The sequence below is a fragment of the Triticum urartu genome, chromosome 1A (assembly GCF_056163025.1).
Source record: "Triticum urartu cultivar PI428250 chromosome 1A, HENAU_Tu73, whole genome shotgun sequence".
NCBI lineage: Eukaryota > Viridiplantae > Streptophyta > Magnoliopsida > Poales > Poaceae > Triticum > Triticum urartu.
In genome coordinates, this window is record NC_141873.1 from 473,868,090 (window position 1) to 473,892,720 (window position 24,631).

General features: G+C 44.5%; 1 protein-coding gene across 2 annotated transcripts; it reads left to right on the forward strand.

The window, feature by feature from the left end:
- LOC125530803 (uncharacterized) lies at positions 1 to 8,173 on the forward strand. Of its 2 annotated transcripts, none has more exons than XM_048695210.2 (15): positions 1 to 138; positions 233 to 323; positions 2,138 to 2,508; positions 2,610 to 2,752; positions 3,681 to 4,208; positions 4,364 to 4,458; positions 4,544 to 4,601; positions 4,701 to 4,895; positions 6,413 to 6,492; positions 6,575 to 6,657; positions 6,812 to 6,863; positions 6,962 to 7,030; positions 7,280 to 7,366; positions 7,446 to 7,510; positions 7,601 to 8,173. In XM_048695210.2, the coding sequence occupies exons 5-15, from the start codon at positions 4,091 to 4,093 to the stop codon at positions 7,743 to 7,745; spliced, it is 1,047 nt and encodes a 348-aa protein (XP_048551167.2). In that variant the 5' UTR covers positions 1 to 138; positions 233 to 323; positions 2,138 to 2,508; positions 2,610 to 2,752; positions 3,681 to 4,090; the 3' UTR covers positions 7,746 to 8,173. The 2 variants fall into 2 exon arrangements, with proteins under 2 accessions (XP_048551167.2, XP_048551168.2); XM_048695211.2 differs by having other exon boundaries at positions 7,468 to 7,510.
- Positions 8,174 to 24,631: the final 16,458 nt, after the last annotated feature.

Here is a 24,631-nt window from a genome sequence, read left to right on the forward strand (position 1 = left end):
GCGCCTACCCTAGAGAGGGGTGGGTGTGTTGGGTCCGCAGGAGAGCGGAGTGCGCACCTGCTCGTACGACGGCGCAGCCATCCCGCGCTCCTCGGCTCCCGCTTCGACGCCGACAAGGTCGCCCATCTCTTCCCGCAGGTTCGGTTCTGGAAAATTCCCCTCCTCTCGTCTCATCCCACGCCGTAGAAATTCGGAGTGATTCCTCCCTGCCTTTGAATTTGTTCCTGCGTAGGAAGTACCAGTAGCCGGGCAGACAGAGAAGATCACCTGAGTATACTATATTGGACCATGAACTGAATGATGCTAGAAATGAATTAGCTTCGGTAAGACTGTGCCCTTTCTTTTACCTATGTTTACTTTGAGCATTATTGTGTTCTCTTTTGCAAGTTCTTATGGTAAGACCATGAACTGACTTACTCCCTCCGTCCGGTGAAAAGTGTACGGTTGGCTTTAAAATTTGTCCACAAAAGAGTGTACATCTATCTTCCCAATGCACATTAAAGTAGAAAAGAATATTTCTCTCTCATCACACGGTAATCTAGACCAATAGCATTCTACACATGGTTTCCTTAATTTTTACATGCACTTAGGTCATTGGGGGTAGGATAATTAAAGAGGAGAGATGGTCGCTTGCACCTTTCCAATGCTTTTTTACTCCAAATCCATAAGGCTGGTCATAGTGGGGAGTAACTTAGACTAGTGTCATATGCATGACACTAGTCTAAGTTACTACCCCCATAGTGCAAAGTATCTTAGTAGTAGTGTCATAGTTTGTTTCATTTATTGCCTTATAGACTCATTTTACCTCGGGAAGCGCTATGTTACAGTAACATATTATGTTACTCCAAGCACCTCTCTCCTCATTAAATACTTGCCACATAAGCAAAATTGTCTTGGGATGTGTTAAGTTACTACCTAAGTTACCCCCACTATGGCTAGCCTAATTTGTCCTAACATTTCTATATGTACATTTTTCACCGGACAGAGGGAGTATGAGTGAATGCCTTGAGCTGAGTTTTGATGAACAAGCCATTAACATTTCCCAATCAGATGATCCCCCGAGTATCTTTTTAATTGTCTTCCACTGTGATGGGAGAACCTTGTGGTGCTTGTTGCTCCCTCATCAAGACAAAAAACTTGGTGTAGAAAACTAGAAATATTTTCTGAAAGCTTAGTGTCCTGTTCTGCAACTGCTTTTTATGCCATTAAGCATACTGCTTAGGGATTCAGTTGGTTAATTTATGTTCAAGAATGGAATACTGCTTCCTCAGCTGGAGCCATTGTCCATTAAACAATCCCTGGTATTGAAGAACGGAATCAGATTACCTAACTGAGATTCTCCTGCTCTGTGTGATAGCAAACATGCATTGCTCAAGGATTCTGCAATGTTTGCTTCAAGTTTTTCTTTGGAGATCGAGGTAATAGCGATTCAGGCCATGTTAATAATATATCCGTCATCCAAGCTGAAACTATTGTCAAATGGAAGTTGTGGTACTATGCCAAACATCATGTTGTTGTGGCATTATATTAAAGAATATTCGTGATGTTTTGATAGAGACGATGAGCAATTCAGCTTTCCATCTGTCATGATCAGCACCAACAATGATGCCACTATTGTTTTGAAATGCACATTACCTCTTCTGAGGGACCAAAATAGTGGAGTGATACTTAGGCAGCAAGTGTTCATCGGATAGGGGCTCCAGCTGAGGAAGTGAAGAGAATTGTTGGCCCGAATTTATTTACTCCACGCTCATCCCCTGATGCATAGGTGGTACTTTCTACGTGCTTTTCCCTTGTTTCATATCCCAGATTCAGACTAGGAATAATTATGGTACCGTAAGTCTGAATAACAATTTCCTAATGCTCATGTATTACTGTAGACTGCTCAGCTGTCATGCTTTGAGTTATGTTCCCGCAATTGCTTGAACTCCATATAGAAGACATTCGCGCACATTTTTGCACTCACAGCTTTGTGTTGGATGAAGCTAAAAAGCCAAGCATTGGTTTTGTTCTATTATGTCTGGGAATCAAATACTAAGGCATTTCTTGCAGGCATAAGAATCTAATAATGTTTCAACGGATGTGTATTTTTCTGACATTAGTTCCTCATTGAGCTGTCCCTTTTTTGTTCTTGCAGATGCTTGGCAATATACTAGTTTTTGCCAAGACTACCCCACTAAACGAAAAAAGTTACGTTGTCCGCTGCCGAATGAAATGCTAACAGCAAAAATGGAAAGCTACAGTAGCCACGCCAAGCATATATAACATTGGGGAGGAAAGCACCCCGCATCAGGATCACATAAAGGAGTTAAAACGATCAAAAAGGTCATGTTCCCGAAGTTCACTTCCAGTTTCTTTCTCCATAATCTTCTGTTAGTCTTCTCTCAATCTTCCTCCATTTCTGCTCCATCATCTTGAATTTCAACTAATTTCACTTATTTCTTTTTAACCTTGACCAGGATTGAATTTATGCACTGAAGTTGAATGAGATGTTGGTTGACACGCACTGTAAGATCGTGCTAGCTCTATGTCTGCTATGAAATGTGTACTGCTTAGAAATCTTGCTGCTAGTATGTATCCCCTCAAACTAAATGAATGATACTGCTCAGCTTTGACTTCATGAATGAGGAATCTTGGTCATTGCTCTACAACTGCTGGGGCTTCGTTCTTTTTTGATGGGACATTTTCACTGAATCAAACACGGTCTTTGCACCAAGGCGTTCGAGATAAAATAATTTAGTCTGGCAAACAGGTAAGCAACCTAAAATATCTGTGGCTTGTTCTTCGCGTGGTTTTCTTTCACTCCTAGTGTTTTTATGGTTTATTAGTATTAATTGCTCTCAGTTTGTTGATAGGCATCTAGCTGGGTTACTTACTGGCCTTCCCAGTAAGCATGTATGTGAATATTCTAACCAGCAAGTGACCTTGTATCGTGAAGGCACGGTTCTCGGTCACTAAACTATGCTGTGCTTAACCTATTCTATAAGATGCCCTGGAAAAGTAGGTCTCTGTTTGGAAAACCAGGTTATAATCTAGTGAACTCTCTGAACAGCAGACTAAAAATACTACAGTTACCACGTAGTCGGATATATCTATCCTATTTTCATGCTAGCCAGAACAAGATTTTTAAACTCCTTTTCTGCGGATTATACCAAAAGCATGCACTGGAAACCGTAAAATATGGAAAAGTAACAGGATTTTACACAAGCAACCGGTGTGCCGAAAATTAGAGTGAAAGGCCACGTTCCTTCAACAGCTACGATTTGAATTATTTGCTACAAATTTCTTATTTTTTTTATATCCGTCCGTCATAACCACTCCTGTGAATCAAACTGCTACTCGTGTCTGTTTTTACTCCCTGAGCAGGTGCCGACGAGCTCCATGTGTGAGTTGTGCCTGCCTAGTGCAAAATAAGTTTATTTGCAAATACTGGATATTCAGATTGGAATAAATGTCATGGTGGATATTACTAGTTCCAAGCATTTTTCTTCCTGATGTTTTGCTAATGCAGATGAAACCTAGTACAGGGGAGTTTACATTTTGTCATGTTTTGAGTGATGGCCATGGTGCCGAAAATCCCGCCACAAGCATCAGATTGCGCTTTTTTGTGTTTATATAAAGTTTGTTTCTGAATAAATATGGTTGGAACCCAACTGACGTAACTGCCTGTCTATATGCAGCGGATATTTCATTTCGTCTGCTCAAAACTGTCCCAAATTGCCTACCAGCAGACTCCATCAGATCCTCTCCCCTTCCGTGCAGCAAATCTGACATGGGCGTATCAACTGCCAACTGCCAACTGCCAACTGTCTACTGTCAACTCCTTTCAGGCAGTTGCACTAGTGAATCAAAAACCAAAACAGGCCCGGCCGGGATGCCTCGACAGGAGAGGCATTAATGAGACACGAGCTGCTCACTTAAATGATGAGATCCAGACACCTCATAGCACAAAGAAAAAACATAAATCAATGGACCTGTCACATACTGGCGTGCTGCTCTGATCCACAGACAGGCCCATGGAGACTCTCCTCTGCATCTAATACAAACCTGAGGCTTGTGTTTTCAGCGTGCACCTTGTTCAGGCAGGCCCATGGAGATCCGGACCAAGGACAACGCATGGCGCCTGCTGCTCGTGCTCTTCCTCGGCCAGCTCGTGGCCTTCTCCATGGCAGCCTGCAGCTTCGCCTCCTCTTTCATTGCCAATCTCGGTACCATCCTTCTCAGCAATCTCCATAGATCCCAAATTATCATTCCTGCAGAACTCGCTAATCTTCTTACTCAATGACCCATCTGCCGCATTGGCCTGATTCCTACACAAGAAATCATCGCTCGGTAAAGCATATAATTCCATGTTTTTATGCAGGAGTTGATGCACCACTTGCGCAATCATTCTGCACACATCTCCTGTTGACCTTAGTTTATGTGCCAATCCTCTTGCATCGACGACACAAGCTGCGGGTGAGCGTAGCTGCATGAAAATCAACCATGGAGCTTATGCGATGTGGTTTCACGTCTCACTGTGTTAGCCGCTCCTGTCTTGCAGATACCTTGGTATTGGTACTTAGTGCTGGCCTTCGTCGATGTCCAGGGAAATTATCTGGGTGAGTACAACAAGCAACACGCATTTCAGTTAGATAGTAAATGCAATCCTTGCTCCTGATGATGTACATATATAACCATCTTATAAACTTCCGTTGCAGTTACTGAGGCGTACCAGTACTCATCCATCACCAGCGTAACATTGTTGGATTGCTGGACTGTTGTATGGGCTATCATACTCACCTGGTACGCACTAGGCACGAGATATTCTTTCTGGCAATTTCTGGGGGCAGGGACCTGTGTGGCTGGGCTAGCACTTGTGCTCCTTTCAGATGCAAAAACTCCAGATGCGCAAGGTAAGGGCAACTCTAATACATCCCTAAAACATAGCGCCCAAAAGTTACTGGGTATTGAACGGTGGATTCTAACCCATCCCCAAAACTTAGTCCTGAAAAGGCTGTTTGTGCGTTGAATAAAAGCTCTACAACTTATACGAGCCATCAGATATTTGCTAACAGTTATAGCAACCATGATGGCAAACAATGCGAAGTATAATAAAGCACCAAAGGCAATCATCGTATCCCTAGAATTCAGCTGCTCTTTCTGCATCATTCCCATCATCCTCCTTTCTTGTTGTTGCCTAAAATTTTCTCCTCTCTAGGTTGTTATTCTTTATGGCAAGATCCTGTCGGGTGACATTTTTTGCCCTGCCTTCCCATTCATTCAACCCACTTCACATATGAGTAGGGTGCAAGAGGCAGCTCGCCATAAACCCCTTCTTTCCAGCTTGTGAATCCTTCATCAGGAGAGTTCAATGCGTCTAGTTCATTTTATACTATTTTTTCATTTTTGCGGGCCTAGCAGGGCCTGCTCTTGCAACCCTATGCAAAAAAGCAAGCTAAAAAACTCCTCCCTGTGCCGCCTTCGTTGTTGTGAACACACTAAGCAGGGTTTAGGCCATGTCGGCATCCCGGTTGCTTCCTAGAGATGGCATTGAAGTCGGCATTGTAACCGAATTGCATGAGCACAAAATCAAATTCCGGTAACTCCTCGGTCTCCAAAAAAAACCTTTGGGGATGGGTTAGGTAGGCTTAAGCCCCGAAAAAATCAGATTTCTGGGAACTACAGATTTTTTTGGCATCGATTAGAGATTCTAATGGAGGATTCATGGCCACTAGAGCTTCAAAGTTGAGGGAGCTACTGATATGTTCTTACGGCTGAAGCTTATGCCGCTTGGGATGGCATCTGGTTTGGTGAGCAGATGGGGCACTTCAGAGTTATCCTTCAGTTTGATAATGAGCAGGTTATATCGACTCTTAAGGCCGGAGGTTTTTTCGGCTACTGCTAGTTCTGCAATTTTTCATGACTACTTGCTGCATGTGAGTGCTTTTGATGAGGTTTCATATGTACTACATATGTCCTAGGGAAGCAAATGTAGCGAGTTCGTTTTTAGCTAGTTCTGATTTTTGTACTTGGGTCGATGAACTCCTGATTTCCTCATGCAATCACTCATAAATGATGTATGGAGATCTTTGATTATGAATAAATGAAGCCTTGTGGCTTGTTCCCCAAAAAAGTAGGTAACTGCTTAAGAGTTAAAATACAAAGGATGCTTGTTACAAAAAAATCACTGAGAAACCTAGGATACGTAAAGGATGAAGTTCTTCACAGTATGTTCCTTTAGAAGAAATCATGATAGTAATAGTCTAGGAGATCAAATTTACTGCTGAATAAGGCAAATTGGTGATATAATGGGTAGAGATGTGCTCAAATCAAAACCTAATTTTACAAACCCGCCAGGCTGAAATAGTTTCCCCAATTTCTACAGAGAAGATAAGTATCAACAGATTAAAGAAACTTCATTTTTCTGCAGATCCAAATAAAATACCACTTCTAGGGGATGCCCTTGTTATTGCCGGGACAGTTTGCTATGCATTTAGCAATGTCGGGGAGGTTGGTGATGTATTATATCGTGCTACTGTCAACAATATTGTCTCAAAACTCTAATAAGCATATCATTCCCTCGACTATGTAGGAATACTGTGTCAAGAAGAACGACAGAGTAGAAGTTGTCGCAATGCTTGGACTATTTGGGGTGCTTGTCAGTACAATTCAGATGTATCCTCCTTCACAGTTTATCGGCAGAGAAAACTGCCGTTATCCGTTGATGTTGCTATCTATAGAGTCACTCTTATTCTTGCATTGTTAAACATCACTACATTGTTTTCCGGAGCAAATATTCACGTTACCTTTTAACCTGACAAAACATCAGACTTATATACGAAAGGAAGAGCGTAGAAGCAATTGTCTGGTCTCCAACAATGGTAGCAAACTATAGTTTTGGTTTGTCTCTTTATCTGCAATACTCTTTTTTGAATTGTCCGACAGGAAGCTCACTCCTGCTTTATATTTTTATTTTCAGATAAGTTTGTTTGCAGGATACGGCATTGCAGGATTTATGTTCTACACCATTACTCCATTTGTCCTCAAGGTTAAGTTCCCTCCAACATGTTTAATCAGATAGATCTTACATTTAGGAACAGAGGTAGAAATTAGCTACACAAGTAGGCAACGAAGAGAATCTGTCCAGTCAAGTGGTTATGAATTATCTGAATAAACAACGTATAAACATAATCTAAATCGGTAATATTAGCTCATTAGGAAGTATCAGCCAAAAGGCCCTTCCATTTCCCATTTCCAGTAGTAGTTTAGCTCTTTCTAATGACCATGACTCCTGCAGATGAGTGGAGCAACATTGCTTAACCTCTCGCTCTTAACATCTGACATGTGGGCAGTCGCCATTCGAGTATTTTTCTATCGGCAACAGGTGATAATTTCTGTCTGATCCTTGCAACAGATGATAATATGTTGCACTATATGTCACATGATTTAGGTGCAACCAACAGATAAACTGGTTGTACTATCTAGCATTCGCAGTTGTGGCCATTGGATTGATCATCTACTCACTGAAGTAAGTTCGTTCAAGTTGTTCTAGATCCATGGGTAGATATGCGACTCATCGCAGAAACATAACATGCTTAATTGCTTCTGATGTATGAAGTGAGAATTCTTCGGCTGATGCAACAGCTACAAGTACAGAAGCAGCCGCTCACTATCAACAACTTCCAAGTGAGGAGAGCTCAATAGGAAGTGGTTCCAATTTGGACAGAAAAGAAAGGAAGCAACAAGAAGCTCACATCTGTTAAGGGAGCCAATGTACAAAGTCATCTCCACAGTTGCAACAGCAAATTTCTGATTGAGCCTGTGCTGCCACATCCTTGCAAGGGCAGCTGCTCAGGAGAAGCAACATAGACTTCGTGCCATGCCATTTGCGTGTTCATAAGAAAGTGTCTATGTCTTGGTCGACCGAGAATTAACTAATTCTCAGTTGATTTTACAAATTTGTGCATACAAATCTAATACAATGTTTACCATGATATAACAATTTATGCATCTCGTGCAATCATGCTCTCATAGTTTAGAGATATATGAAATCTTGCATGGATCTCAGTGTCAGATCAATGGTCCTTGGTATCGACTTAGATATAACTAATTCTCAGGCGGCTGAGAATTAGCAAACCCGGTCTTTCTCTGTCACACTAATTGATATTTCATGAACTTTTATACTCTACAATGAATCGGCAGGTTGCAGCAGTTTACTACTTCCCCTGCGCACATCTGACATCAGTTTGCATACGACTTAACTTAAGATGCTAGTACTATGCATCACTTTTAGGTGTGAATCTTCCTTATATGCCCAACATGACAGGGAAATCTGTTCTCTTCATCGTAAGTCTATCATAAGATACATCGCACCGGAAGCACTTCTCCTACCTTACTGAAACTCGGCATCTCGGATCACCATTCTTTAAAATCTTCTTCGTTTTAATCTGTACTAATTGATGTTCCTTTGTTTTCTCCGACTCATCAGCCGCAGTTATGTGATCAGCTGCGCAGCTTGAAACATTATCTCCAGTTGCAAGATCGACGAAACCAATTGTCGAGCAACAACCTCACCAGTTTTAGTATGTACATGACAGAAACATGACTCTTTTTTCACCTTCAGGATTTAACATCTATTGTAGATGAATCCACACATCATCTATAAGCGGGTTTCTTTTTCTCTCAAAAGGTAAACTTGGTTACGCCTATGTTGAGTTTGTGTGTATATAAATTCTTAAAATAACATATTGCTTTCATTACTGTAGTGAAGAAAGTTAATAAATTGCTTAAAACCAACACAAGGAAAGAAAAATTACAACATAAGAGCATCTCCAACGGTTATCCAATAATCCATCCACAATATGCACGTATTGTGCAGCTGTACCCCCTCCCCCAACCACCGCCTCTCCACCTTAGGCTTAGAGTTTGCCAATATTCATTATTGATTGCTTTTGCAATCCGATTTCCTCTATTTTATTGTTTTTTTCACTGTAAGAACATGGCAAATGCTATACACTAGCATAGTAATTTTATCTGTTTTCGCATGGCAAATCTAAAAATCTGACGTCAGTAATACAGATCTGATCGTTACATTTCCGTGTATTTTTTGTTCAAAAGATATCCACTAATACAGGTCCTCCGTTCCTGTCAGAGAAGAAACTTCATCATTTTTTATTTTTGGTGGCAGCACTTGTGTAGCAGTGCCCCGGTCGATGTCCTCCCTGTCCCTGGTGACAAATCCCCATGCGCGATGTCCTGGAGCCGCAAAGAGCCGGCCCGAAACAACTGACGTCTCACCTGCTCAAAACCCCTCGTGACAATGATCACGACGCTTCACATGCACGGGCAAGGCGATGTCGGGCCTTCTTCTCCGTACCGTACCACGATGCAAACAGTGTCGTCGTTGGGGGTTGACGACCGATCGTCGCGGCACCGTACCACCACGTTTGTCCGGAGGCAGCCGATAGACCCCTCCTCCTCCGCTGCTCCACGTTTCTCCGTACCGCGACGCACGCCATAGCCTGGTGGCCGGACCACCGGTCATCGCGGCGCCGTACCACATATGCCCGGACCCCGGAGTCCACTGTTCCGCGGTCAACCGCATGGACCGCGTCGCTGGGCAGATCGAAGATGGTCCAGCCGGCCCGTGCATGCAATGAACCGAAGCAACAGCGAGGCGCCACCTTGTTCGTAGTACGTCCGGGGCGCCGAGGAATTGGCCACGCGCTGCACGCCGTGGAAATAGATAGATAGATAGGTCCTCCACGGTTCGAGCTAGCGCGAACCGTACGTATCTGCGGTCCGCACGCCACGAGGCCTGTCTGTCCGATCCCCGTTATGTCTTGTCTGGCATCCGGTTTAGGGCACAGAGTTTTTTTTTTGCTGCGACTATACCGGTTTCGGTGATCCTAGCTAGCTTGCCCACTGGACAAGTACGTCACGATGCATTGCCGGCTGGTGCAACCGCTAGCTAACTGGACTCCTCCGGTTTTCAGGGCTGATCAAGAGTGTGCAGCGGCCGCTGTCGCGCGCAGTGATCATGAAATTTACCAAGGCGGTTCGGCAACAGTAGAAGCTAGGAATGACCGAACCTGCTGTGCTTGAAGCAATGGGCAATGGCGATAAGCGAGGCTCTCTCTTTGGCATATTGGAATGCCTCAAGGTGATCAAGCATTTGAATTGTGGGAACATGCTTACCAGTTATGGCGCTGTTCCCAAGGAAACTAACAAAAAAGGGCTTCATTTTTTGTCATCTTTGACCACGAGCGGCGAGAGTTGAATAGAGATGCGCAGTCTCTAGCTAAATTTTCACCCCCTCCCCGCCTCCTCTTATATCTGAGTAATGCTACACCTACGAATGAAGGTAACACAATTTTAGTGATTAGCCATATGACAATTTCTGATTGGGATCAGGGGAAGGAGGGCCCCACCTCAGTTAAAATAGGGGATCGGGGATTATTGAGGGAAGGTTACGTAAAAAACTTGACATAAATCTTTGTGTAAGTGTAGGACTATCGCTTGCACCCTCATGAACACGGATCAATAAAGGGTATGGCTAGGTCTTAGTCGACTGGATTTAACCAAGTCTTAGTCAAATGACATACTATGTATGAAAGAAAAAGGAAAAATCGAAGAAGAAAAATCGCGCGAATCTTAATGTACGACCTCATGAATATAGCATCGCCTTAGACATAATCAAATCTCAATATGAGACTTAGCAAGACTGATCAATAAAACCCTCCCGTTCCTTTAAGACTAAACTGCTTGCAACCTCGTTCTCACTATCAACTCATTCTCACCGGCTACGGCCGCTACGGCTACGAACCCGGACCACGAGTCCACGACGCATCGCATGCATGCCGGGGCTTCGTCTCCGTACAAGGACGCAGGCGATAGCCTGGTGGTCGGACCACCGATCGATCATCGCGGCGCCGTACCACATATGCCCGGACCCCGGAGTCCACTGTTCCGCGGTCAAGCGGCAGGCCATGGATCTCGTCTCCGACCACATCGAAGATGGTCCAGCCAGCCAGTCCTTACGTGACAACAGCGAGGCGCCACCTTCTCTTCTTTGTACGTTCGGGGCAACGAGAGAGACGGGTCGGCCACGAGCTGCACCGCGCGGCAATATATCCGGCCCGGCCGCTGTTGACCGCGCATCCTCAGCGGCTCGAGCTGACGCGAGCCGTACGTATCCGCGGTCCGCAAGCACGAGGTGGGTCTGTTCTTGATGAAGGCGGGTTGCGTTGCGTGTGTTCAGTGGGTTCAGAAGTCTCGACGAGATCATATGCTTTCCCTGTGAAACTGCAGTAGTTCATGCCCACGGCAGGGGACTTTGGCCGACCGCGCCGGACAGCCGGCGGATATGGTCTGGATGGGGCGGCCAGCGCACCCCGCCCGCCTGCAACCCAGTGGATGTGGATCCGTCGTCGAGCGGCTCGGTCGTGTCAGGACAGCAACGTCCGATGGCAGCAAGACGATGTCGATCGTGTCGCCGTCCAGTGGCAGAGCAAGCTGATTGACGGGTCACTACTCTGTAGTTGCTGAGGAACTCCTTCGTGCACATAAAAGAAGAAGCGGCTAGCTGGGTTCTGGCCTAAATTTGGTGTGTGGCCAGCCCTCCTCTCTCTCTCCCTTTGTTATTTAAATATATTTTTTGTTATTATGTGCTTTTGCTTTTGTTTTTCTGTTTCTCTTTCTTAGTTGGTTTTACTTTTATTTTGTTGATATTTCTTGGGATGTTGGGTGAATGTAATGTACACACTTAAATAATTTGCAATATGCGCAAAAATTACGTTACTATATGATTATTGTTTGCGTACTAAAAAAGTGTAATTTAAGAGCGAAGTTGTGTGCAAGTTCTGCAAACTTCTCTTGTTATTTTGTTAATGGGTAATAATAATGCTTCTAATTCATTATTTCTTATTTTAATTAATTTTTGTCTTTCTTAAAGGGTAAACCTAATGACACTAATTTATTATTTTTAGACTGTATATGTATACGTAGACTTGTTTATATGTAGATTGTGTATAGATCTTGTATCTGCACCCTTTGGTATTTATATATAATGAGATAGCCGCACCCTGTTAGGGCGTCGAGCAGTTGCCCAATATTCATGTTTAACATGGCATCAGAGCTTTATGTCTTTCGCTGCACCTCCTAGCGCCGCCGTCGCGATGGCCTCCTCCAACGCCAACGCCAACGCCGCGCCGGCTCCCTCGAACACCGCTGCGCCGATCGCCCCGTCGTCGCCCTTCCTCTCCTCACACCCGCTCGCTATCGCCTGGCGGCAGCCTCAGCCGCCCGGCGGACCCCCCGCGGGCTCTCTGGTCGGGCCGGGCGGGCAGTGCGATCTGCCCCCGCCGATCGCCTCCAGCGGCGCTGCTCCCTCGACCACTGCTTCGGCGTCGCCGTCTTTCCGCGGCCCTGCGCCGACCGCGTATGGGGTGGCTCCCCCCAGCCTTACGACGCCCCTAGTCATACGGCGCCCCGTGGTACGGTGCCCCTGCACCAACCTACGGCGTCGTACCACCGCCGCCCCCTGCCTGGCCGGCGCCACTCTATGGTTCGCCGTCTGCTTCACCCTATGCGCCCAGCCGCACCCGCACTCCTATGGGGCGGCTTACGGTGCTGCGTCCGCCGTGTCCTCGGGGGCCCCGACCGGTTCGGCCGATGCCCTGGCTGCCCCTGGCTATGAGACGTCCTTGGCGCTCACCCCTCACGCCAATGTTGATCTGATGATGGGTTTTCACGCGCCACCGGCACAGGCTCCTGCGGGTTATGCTCCGGCGTCATTGCCGTTTTATTTCTCGCACCTCGTTCCGGTGAAGCTTACACCGGACAACTACTTGTCGTGGCGGGCTCAGGTACTACCTCTTCTCCGGAGTCGCTACTTGGAGGGATATGTTGATGGCTCCATCCCATGTCCGCCGCCGTACCATCTGGCTTATCACGTGTGGGTGGCTCAAGACCAGGCAATGCTTTCTGCCGTTCAGTCGTCGCTCACTCTGAGCGCATCGTCGCTTGTCATCTTCGCTGCGACGTCTTGGGATGCTTGGTCCGCGCTTCACAGCAGCTTTGCCTCCCAATCTCAGGCGCGTGCTCACTCTATACGCATTAAGTTGGGGGAGACCAAGCTCGATGGCCTCACTATCACGGAGTACTTCAACAAGATGTCTGGTCTCGCCGACACTTTGGCCTCAATTGGCCAGCCGCTTGGAGATGAGGATTTCACCACCCATGTGCTCAATGGTCTCCATGATGACTATAATAATCTCATTGAGAATGTCCATGGTCGCGAGGCACCTCTTCCGCCATGGGAACTTTATGCGCGTCTTCTTGGTCGCGAACAGCGCATCAAAGCACGTCGTGCCTCCCCGAGTTTCGCCTCCGCTAATGCTACGACCCGCGGCAAACAACAGAAGCAGTCGCTGCCCAAGCCGCCGGCTTCATCTCAGCAGCCTTCGCGGGGCGCCACACCATCCATCACTGGCGGGTCTCGGCCAGTGGCCTGCTGCCCTTGCTGCGGTGCTCAGCAGGCCTGTCAGCTGTGCGACATTGAGCGTCACATCGCATCCCACTGTCATCGCCACTACAAGCAAGACTTCCTTGGCCTAGGCAACAATGGCAAAGGGAATGAAAAATAGGCGGCTGCTGCGGTGACGAGTCATGAGCATGGACGCACTCCATCCTACTCCATTGATCCTACATGGTACATGGACACGGGAGCTACGAACCACCTCACCAACGAGATGGGCAAGCTCTCCACTCAGGAGCCATATTGCGGTCATGATCAGGTGCACACCGCCAATGGAGCAGGTATGCGCATCTCCCATGTTGGTCAGGCTTCACTTCTTGCACGCAATTCCCGAACACTGCATCTTTCTAATGTTCTTCGTATTCCCACTGCTACTCGTAGTTTGTTGTCTGTTCCACAACTTACTCGTGATAATAATGTCCTTGCTAAGTTTTACCCTTTTCATTTCTTTATCAAAGATCGGGACACGAGGGCCGTTCTGCTTAGCGGTCGTCTTCGCCATGGCTTGTATGCACTTGATGAGCCGACCGCACCTCCTATGCAATTTTCTCCTCAGGCGTTCAACGGTGTTCATGTGTCTTCTACACATTGGCATGCGCGCCTTGGTCACCCTGCTGCTCCTATAGTTCGTCATGTGCTGCATCGTCATGATCTACCAGTTGTGTCAAATAAAATTGCTCAAACTATTTGTGATGCCTGTCAGCAGGGCAAGAGTCATCAACTTCCGTTTTCAGAGTCTAGTTGTGTGGTGAAACATCCTCTTGAGCTTGTGTTTTCCGATGTATGGGGTCATGCCCAAACGTCTGTCAGTGGCCACAATTATTATGTCAGTTTCATTGATGCTTATAGTCGGTTTACTTGGCTTTATCTTATTAAGCAAAAGTCTGATGTGTTTGATGTCTTTACACAATTTCAAGCACATGTTGAGCGTCTCCTTAGCCAGAAAATTATTCATGTTCAAACCGACCGGGGGGTGAATATCACAACCTCAACTCGTTTTTCAACAAACTTGGGATTACGCATCGTGTGTCTTGCCCTCATACACATCAGCAGAATGGGACAGCTGAACGTAAGCATCATCATCTTGTAGAAACTGGCATTACTTTATTAGCTCATGCCTCCGTTCCTTTTAGGTTCTGGAGTGATGCCTTCTCCACTGCCTGTTTTTAGATAAATGGGCTTCCCTCACGACTCATCAATATGAAAACTCCGCTTGAACTCTTGCTCAATGAAATCCCAGACTACACCTTTCTCAAAGTCTTTGGGTGTGCATGTTGGCCTCATTTGCGTCCATACAACAAACATAAGCTAGAGTTTCAGTCTAAAAGTGTGTTTTTCTTAGGTATAGTTCCCTTCACAAAGGGTACAAATGCCTACACGTTCCCACAAATCGCGTCTACATTTCTCATGACGTTGTTTTTGATGAGAATGTGTTCCCTTTTCATGCACTTCCGAGCAACTCTACCACTCCTATGCCAAACTTTCATTCTACCATACCTTTGCCTAATCAATTTGTGGATGTTGCAAATGCTCATGTGTTGCTTCCTAACCATGCTGCAGGTGTTAGATGTGGTGCTCGTCTTGAGATCCTTGATGAACAGTCATCGACAGATGCACCGGATCTGCGACGATCCCATGCATGGGACATGCATATCGGGCGGCACCCATCAGCCCGTAGAGGCTGCACCCGCAGCTGCCTCGCGGGCGCTGCCCTCGTCTGCAGCTGCCCCGCGGGCGCTGCCCTCGCCTGGGCCGGCTGATGCCTCGCGGGTGCTGCCCTCGTCTGCAGCTGCCCCGCGGGCGCTGTCCTCGCCTGGGCCGGCTGCTACCTCGCCTGGCCCAGTGCCCCCTCGTCCCGAGCCCGTGGATGGGCCGGCCTCGCCTCTTCTGGGCCCGACACTGCCTGCCTCCCCACTGGCAGGGGGCTCTAGCGCGAGCTCGGGTGGCTCGGCCTCGTCTCTTATGTCGCCCGAGCAGAGCCCGGCGCTGCAGTCACAGCCCGCTGTTGCTCTTTGTCCCCGCACACACAGCCAAACAGGAGTCTTCCAACCGAAGATCCGCACTGATGGGACTGTTGCGTGGCTTGCTGCTTGCATGGCTCATGCTGCTGAGGATCCTACTGCTGAGCCTCGCCATTTTCAGGCTGCACTGAGCATTCTTCATTGGCGTGTCGCGATGGAACAGGAGTTTCAGGCGTTACTGAAGAATGACACTTGGCAGCTTGTTCCTCCAATACCCGGGGTTAACATCATTGATTCTAAGTGGGTTTTTAAAGTCAAGAGACATGATGATGGTTCCATTGAACGCTACAAAGCGAGGCTAGTTGCTAAGGGTTTCAAACAGAGGTATGGTCTAGATTATGAAGACACATTCAGTCCAGTTATTAAGCCCACTACCATTCGGTTGCTATTGTCTCTTGCTGTTACTCGAGGATGGTTTCTTCGTCAGCTTGATGTGCAGAATGCTTTCTTGCATGGAGTTCTGGAGGAGGAGGTATATATGCGTCAGCCACCAGGGTTTGTGGATCCAGCACGTTCTCACCATCTCTGTCATCTTGTTAAGGCGCTCTATGGGCTCAAGCAGGCTCCTCATGCGTGGCATGCATGCCTCGGCTCCGTTCTGCGAGCGCTTGGGTTTATTCCCTCCACTGCTGACACGTCGTTGTTTCTTCTTCAGTGTTCTGAGGTTATGATGTATCTCTGGTTTATGTTGATGATATCATACTCATTAGTTCCTCAGATACTGCTGCAGATCGTCTTGTGGCTGCTTTGAGTGGTGATTTTGCTGTCAAGGATCTAGGTGCTCTGCATTTTTTTCCTTGGTCTGGAGGTTTCACGGACTTCTACTGGGCTAACTCTTGCTCAGAAGAAGTATTCTCTGGACTTGTTGCGTCGTGCTGGAATGCTGAAGTGTAAACCTACCAGCACTCCAATGTCTGCCATTGATCGGTTGTCTGCACTTGATGGAGACCCTCTTTCACCTGATGATGCTACCGAGTATCGCAGTCTTGTTGGCGGTCTGCAGTATCTTACTATCACCAGACCAGATGTCTCTTATGCGGTCAACCGTGTCTGTCAGTTTCTCCAAGCACCCAGGACATCTCATTGGTCAGCTGTGAAGTGTATCCTGCGTTATATCTGCCTCACTGCTTCTTATGGTTTGCTCCTTCAGCCTACGCCGTCTTATGAGATCTCAGCCTTTTTAGATGCAGACTGGGCTGGTAGTCCTGATGACCGGCGATCCACGGAGGGGGGGGGGTATGCAGTGTTTCTTGGTTCTAACTTGATCGCTTGGAATGCTCGCAAGCAGGCTACAGTGTCTCGCAGCAGTACGGAAGCTGAGTACAAAGCAGTTGCTGATGCGACGGCTGAGATCATTTGGGTTCAGTCCTTGTTGAGAGAGTTGAGAGTCTCTTCAGCTCATCCTCCGGTACTTTGGTGTGATAACATTGGTGCTACATATTTGTCATCTAATCCGGTGTTTCATGCTCGGACGAAACACATTGAGGTTGACTATCACTTCGTTCGAGAACATGTTGCACAGAAGCTACTTAGCATCAAGTTCATCTCATCAAAGGATCAACTTGCTGACATCTTCACGAAGCCTCTTCCACAACCACAGTTTGTAGGCTGCAGGCGCAATCTTAACTTAGTTTGTACTTCAGGCCACAGTTAAGATTGAGGGAGGGTGTTAGATTGTATATGTATACGTAGACTTGTTTATACATAGACTTGTGTATAGACCTTGTATCTGTACCCTTTTTGGTACTTATATATAATGAGATAGCCGCACCCTGTTAGGGCGTCGAGTAGTTGCCCAACATTCACGTTTAACAATTATTTAATAAAAAACTTATTATTTTGATTTTGTTTTAGTTTCTATTTTATTTTTCCTTCTTAAAGGGTAATACCAATGTTAATAATTCATTCTTCCTTAGAAAACCTCATTATTTTGATTTTGTTCTAGTTTCTATTTAATTTAATTTTTTTAAAGAGTAATACGAAAGCCGCTAATGCATTCTTTCTTGAAAACTTTGGTATTTCAGTTTTTTAGTATTATTTTATTTCCTTTTCTCTTTAATGATAATACCAACGCCGCAAATACATTTCTTCTCAGGAAACTTCCTTTTTGTGAAAATTACACTATTATATTCTTATTCCTGCATATTTTAAAAATGCACAACTTCTATGCAAATTGTTTGCAAAAGATTTCATTATTTGTTTTATTATTTTCAGTTCCTTTTGTCTTAACGGGGAACCAACGACGCTAATTCAATGTTTCTTAGAAAACTTCACTATTTTAATTTTGTTTAAGTTTTTATTTCATTTTCTTTATTCTTTAAGGGTAATACTAATACCTCTAATTCATTCAATTTCACAATTTGTGCTTATTCTTGCATATTAGAAAAAAGCGCAGTTTCTATTTGAACCGTGTGCAAGTTTGTCATTATTGTTCTTTTTTACTTTTCTTTCTTCTTGAACAGTAATACCCATACCACCAATTCATTATTTTGATCCAGAGAAATAGAGACGCCATGGATCAAATACCAATGCCACTAATTCATTCTTTCTTTAGAGAATTTTCTTTTTGCGAACAAGTTCACTATTATGTGTTTATTCTTGCTTATTATAACAAAGCACAATTTATGTGCAGATTGTGTGCAAATTTTGTCATTATTTAGTTTAAGTTTTTTATATCATTTTCTTTTCTATTTTAGGGTATTTTTGCTTCATTTTTTATTTCTATTTTTGTTTCTATGGGTTTTTCTTTTTCCCTCTTTCTTTCCTTTATTGCTTTTTTTTGTGGTTTTTTGGCTGAGCGTAATTATATACAAATAAATACTATATAATATGTGCCAAAAATTCATGATTATATGTACACTAAAAATGCGCAACTTCTGTGCAAATTATTTACAAAATATTTCATTATTTGTTTTATTATTTTCAGTTCCCTTCTTCTTAACAGTAAACCAATGGCACTAATTGATTGTTTCTTAGAAACTTCACTATTTTAATTTTGTTTAAGTTTTTTATTTTCTTTATTATTTAAGGGTGATACCAATACCTCTAATTCATTCCTACTTAGGAATTCTTTTTGTGAAATTTCACTATTTGTGCTTATTCTTGCATATTATAAAAAAAAGCGCAATTTCTATTCAAAGTGTGTACAGATTTTGCATTTTTACTTTTCTTTCTTCTTAAACGGTAATACCAATATTCATTATTTTGATCTGGAGAAGTAGAGACACCATGGATCAAATACCAATGCCACTAATTTATTATTTTTTATTTGTTTAAGTTTTAACTTTCTTTTATTTTGTAAAGGTAATACCGATGTCACTAATCCATTACTTCTTAGAAAACACTATTTTTCACGGAAATCTCACTAGTGTATGCTTATTTTTCATCGTAATAATACATTTTTGATATATATGTATGCATATATCGTACAAATGTGCAATTTTTGCGTAAGTTGTCTGCATGTTTGTTTGTTTTTCTCTAGTTTTGTTTTTGCTTATCAGGAGGCCATTGTTTTGCATTGGGCCCATGAAGTCTTGTGAGCTTCTGTTGGTTTTGTATGCATAAAGACTTAAGGTGTGCTATAACACTAAAATTGGCTGACCACAATTTTGGTTCAGTCGACTCATTAGGAATCGACTGGCCCATTTCCTAAAATCAGGGCGACTGACCAGTAGCCGGTCCAGCATACTTTTCAACGACGAGTGAGGGGAAAAAGCAGAGAAGAATTCTAGATCCTACTCCATCTCACATACATAATCATGGTGTCTGTAGGACCCTGCATGTGGGGCTAGGGTAACACTAAAAATTGTGTTCTTCCATAAACTAGTAAAAACAAATTATATATGGCACATGGATAGTCAACTAATAAAATAACTAAAACATGAAAATAATGCATTTTTATTTACAATTTCAAGTATATACATTTTTACATTCTTATTTGTTTTATCATTTTGAATATATCTGGCACAGGAGAAAACTTAAAATATATGTAATTGTGCGCACTTTAAGAGAATGCTAGTATTTGTAAAATAAATTATTACATTTTTCATATAAAATATTTTCATACTATGGATTCCCATAAAGTTATAGTGATGTGTACATACAAAAAGTGTCTGGCACATATACATGTCAGTAACCGTGTCAACGCCTAAAACACAATCTATTCACGAACCAATGAAATATATTGCAATCACGAGAAACTTTTAATATGCATGCACGCGTTTTAGAGTGATTAGATCTGTCGGTTCAGTCTCTCGGAGATGCTCATAGGGGTAGGATTTGCGTGTGTGTTCATAGAAATGAGTGTATGTGCGTGCATATATGAGCACCTGTGTCTGTACTGTTTTTAAAAATATCAACCAAAAGGAGTCTTAAATAAATGTAAATGAACATTGCTCAAGAATATTACTACTAGATAACATTCTTCTCTCAATAAAAAACTAGATAACATGACTAGATCGAGGGCAAAATAGGCAAATACATGCCCATGTTTTTTCTGTTAAATACGTATCATGTACGTAAATATTTTAAGAACAAAAAAATCACATGGACAAAATAAGTATTTAGAGTAATTAGTAAACAATAAGAAAATAAGTTGTCCCCAGAAGATCTCGATTCATTTAAAAAGAAGAGGAGAGTTGTCCAGTTAGTAACAGAAAACCGGGTTAAAAGCATCACAACATCCTACACAGAGTAACACCGACCGACCTAGCCATACACATGAAGATGCAAAACACTGCATAAAAGAAATACATAGTCAGGGTAGTCACCAAGTGTCATCGTCACCACTTCTCCATGAGCCAACGACTCCGAGTTCACCACCGACTTGCACCAAAGAAGTCCTCGTGGCAACAGACGTCGGAACCCATGTCGGCCCATGCCAAACAGATCGGTCATTGGTGTAGGCATCCGGATAGCTTCGACTTCAATGACCACCAAAAAAAAGGAGAACGAGACAGAGCTCGTGCTAACCAACCCCACTTTGAAGACTACCAATCACCTGTCATCGTCACCATATATATAGGCACCTCCAGGGTAGCTCCAACTCCGCGACGACATGGAAGACAAAAGACTATAAGTAGAAGTAATTAAAGGATGGTACAAGGATATCCACAGCCCTTAGGTGGATACTTACAAATTAGATTGACAATTCTAGACGACTCAAATCAAAAGTATATCATCGAAGTTTTTTTAAATAGCTTAGGACCTGAAACTTCGATGAATTTGTAAAAAAGAACTAATAAATATGAATTTGTAATATAGGGGGCATAAGCTAAATGATGAAAATATTTCAATTTTTCAAACTTTTTCTTATAATAAGGAATATTTCACCTCCAGATGGAAGTCCCCCTATAACATGACACAGGAGTCGACTTTCTCGTGTACGACTTTGCATCCATGTTGACTTCCCGTGACTGGCGTGATGGCGATTCTACCTTCCCCTTGATCAATTCCCCTGCATTCCATCTTTATCCCCCTCTGATCCACTAGCTCCATCATCATCCATCCATGTTCTTGACCAGAGCCTATCCTCTCACTCATAAGTGATATGTCTCCAATGTATATAATTTTTTATTGTTTCATGCTAATGTATTATCAATCTTAGATACTTTATATGTAATTTTATATTATTTTTTAGAACTAACCTATTCACTTAGTGCCTAGTGCCAGTTCATGTTTTTGCCTATTTTATTGTTTTGCACGAAAGAGTACCAAACGAAGTCCAAACAGGATGAAACTTTACGACAATTTTTTTGGACCAGAAGGGGCCCTGGAAGCTTCAGGAGGAGGTCAGAGGACGTACGGGGGGAGCCAAAGGCTCACATGGCACGCCCCCTGGGGGGCGCCACCTAAGATTGTGGGCCCCACGTACATCCCTTTGACCTAATTCGAAGCCTATAAATTGCCATAAGTTCCAAAACCACCAGAGAGCCACCCGAAGCAATTTTTCCGCTGCCGCAACCTTCTGTTCTTTTGCAATCCCATCTGAAGGCCTTTTTCGGTACTCTGCCAGAGGGGGGGTCGATAACGGAGGGCCTCTACATCAACTTCGTTACACCTCCGATGATGCGTGGGTAGTTTACCATAGACCCATGAGTGCATAATGATTAGCTAGATGGCTTCTTCTCTCTCTTTGATCTTTAATACAGTGTTCTCCTCGGAGTTTTATCTGATGTAATCTTCCTTTGTCGTGTGTTTTTTGGGATCCAATGAATTGTGGGTTTATGATTTGATTATTCACTGAAAGTAGTTGAGTTTTTTCTGAACTTTATTATGTATGATTATTATAGCTATGTAATGCCTTCCGATCTATGGGTTTTCTTTGGCCAGGTTGATTTGTTTATCTTCAGTGGAAGTGGTGCATAGTAGTAGGTTGAATTTTGTGATGTCCTCACCTCGTGATAGAAGGGGTAGAGAGACACATATTGTATTGTTGCTACTAAGGGGAAAATGACGGGGGTTTAATCATATTGCTTGGTTTATTCTATCTACATTGTGTCACCATACTTCATGGATTACTCTGTTTGTTATGAACTTAATACGTCGAGAGGCAAGAATAGAAGCGCCCTTGAAGTGGAGTAATAGTAGTAGATGCAAGCAGGAGTTGGTCTACTTGTCACGGACGTAATGCCTATGTACATGATCATACCATGAGTATCATCATAATTATGTGCTTTTCTATCAATTGCCCAACAATAATTTGTCTACCCACTGTATGCTATTTTTATGAGAGAGAAGCCTCTAGTGAAAACTATGGCCATCGGGTCTACTTTAATCATATTACAGAAACTAAAAATACTTGTTGGGGAACGTAGCAGAATTTTAAAATTTTCTATGCATCACCAAGATCAATCTATGGAGTCATCTAGCAACGAGGGAGAGAGGAGTGCATCTACATACCCTTGTAGATCGCGCGCGGAAGCGTTCAAGAGAACGGAGTTGATGGAGTCGTATTCATCGTGATCCAAATCACCGATGACCAAGTGCCGAACGGACAACACCTCCGTCTTCAACACACGTACGGTTGGAAGACGTCTCCTCCTTCTTGATCCAGCAAGGGGGAAGGAGAGGTTGATGAAGATCCAGCAGCACGACGGCGTGGTGGTGGATGCAGCAGGATCCCGGTAGGGCTTCGCCAAGCGCAAGCGGGGAGGAGAGGTGTTACAGAGGGAGAGGGAGGCGCCAAGAGCAACGGGGTGCGGCTGCCCTCCCTCCCCCCTCTTTATATAGGGGCATTGGGGGGGGGGGGCGCCGGCCCTAGGGAGATGGATCTCCAAGGGGGGCGGTGGCCAAGGGGTGGCTTCCCCCCAAGCCAAGTGGGGGGCGCCCCCACCCCTAGGGTTTCCCAACCCTAGGCGCAGGGGAGGCCCAAGGGGGGCACACCAGCCCACTAGGGGCTGGTTCCCCTCCCAATTCAGCCCATGGGGCCCTCTGGGATAGGTGGCCCCACCCGGTGGACCCCCGGGACCCTTCCGGTGGTCCCGGTACAATACCGGCGACCCCCGAAACCTTCCCGATGGCCAAAACTAGACTTCCTATATATAAATCTTTACCTCCGGACAATTCCGGAACTCCTCATGACATCCGGGATCTCATCCGGGACTCCGAACAACTTTCGGGTTACTGCATACTCATATCTCTACAACCCTAGTGTCACCGAACCTTAAGTGTGTAGACCCTACGGGTTCGGGAGACATGCAGACATGACCGAGACGACTCTCCGGTCAATAACCAACAGCGGGATCTGGATACCCATGTTGGCTCCCACATGCTCCATGATGATCTCATCAGATGAACCACGATGTCGAGGATTCAATCAATCCGTATACAATTCCCTTTGTCAATCGGTATGTTACTTGCCCGAGACTCGATCGTCGGTATCCCAATACCTTGTTCAATCTCGTTACCAGCACGTCACTTTACTCGTGCCGTAATGCATGATCCCGTGATCAACCACTTGGTCACATTGAGCTCATTATGATGATGCATTACCGAGTGGGCCCAGAGATACCTCTCCGTCATACGGAGTGACAAATCCCAGTCTCGATTCGTGCCAACCCAACAGACACTTTCGGAGATACCTGTAGTGTACCTTTATAGTCACCCAGTTATGTTGTGACGTTTGGCACACCCAAGGCACTCCTACGGTATCCGGGAGTTGCACAATCTCATGGTCTAAGGAAATGATACTTGACATTCGGAAAAGCTACAACAAACGAACTACACGATCTTTGAGCTATGCTTAGGGTTGGGTCTTGTCCATCACATCATTCTCCTAATGAAGTGATCTCGTTATCAATGACATCCAATGTCCATAGTCAGGAAACCATGACTATCTTTTGATCAACGAGCTAGTCAACTAGAGGCTCACTAGGGACGTGTTGTGGTCTATGTATTCACACATGTATTACGATTTCCGGATAACACAATTATAGCATGAACAATAGACAATTATCATGAACAAAGAAATATAATAATAACCATTTTATTATTGCCTCTAGGGCATATTTCCAACAGTCTCCCACTTGCACTAGAATCAATAGTCTAGTTACATTGTGATGAATCGAACACCCATGCAGTTCTGGTGTTGATCATGTTTTGCTCTAGGGAGAGGTTTAGTCAACGGATCTGCCACATTCAGGTCCGTATGTACTTTAAAAATCTCTATGTCTTCATTTTGAACACTTTCACGAATGGAGTTGAAGCGACGCTTGATATGCCTGGTCTTCCTGTGAAACCTGGGCTCCTTGGCAAGGGCAATAGCTCCAGTGTTGTCACAGAAGAGAGTCATCGGGCCCGACGCATTGGGTATGACTCCTTGGTCGGTAATGAACTCCTTAACCCAAACTGCTTCTTGTGCTACCTCCGAGGCTGCCATGTACTCCGCTTCACATGTAGATCCCGCCACAATGCTTTGCTTGCAACTGCACCAGCTTACCGCCCCACCATTCAAAATATACACGTATCCGGTTTGTGACTTAGAGTCATCCAGATCTGTGTCGAAGCTAGCATTGACGTAACCCTTTACGACGAGCTCTTCGTCACCTCCATAAACGAGAAACATATCCTTAGTCCTTTTCAGGTACTTCAG

Coding starts and splice junctions, on each gene's coding strand:
- LOC125530803 (XM_048695210.2), top strand. CDS start 4,091: ATGGAGATCCGGACCAAGGACAACGCATGGCGCCTGCTGCTCGTGCTC. Junction 4,209..4,363: donor CTCTTTCATTGCCAATCTCG/GTACCATCCTTC, acceptor GTTTTTATGCAG/GAGTTGATGCACCACTTGCG. Junction 7,031..7,279: donor TTACTCCATTTGTCCTCAAG/GTTAAGTTCCCT, acceptor TGACTCCTGCAG/ATGAGTGGAGCAACATTGCT.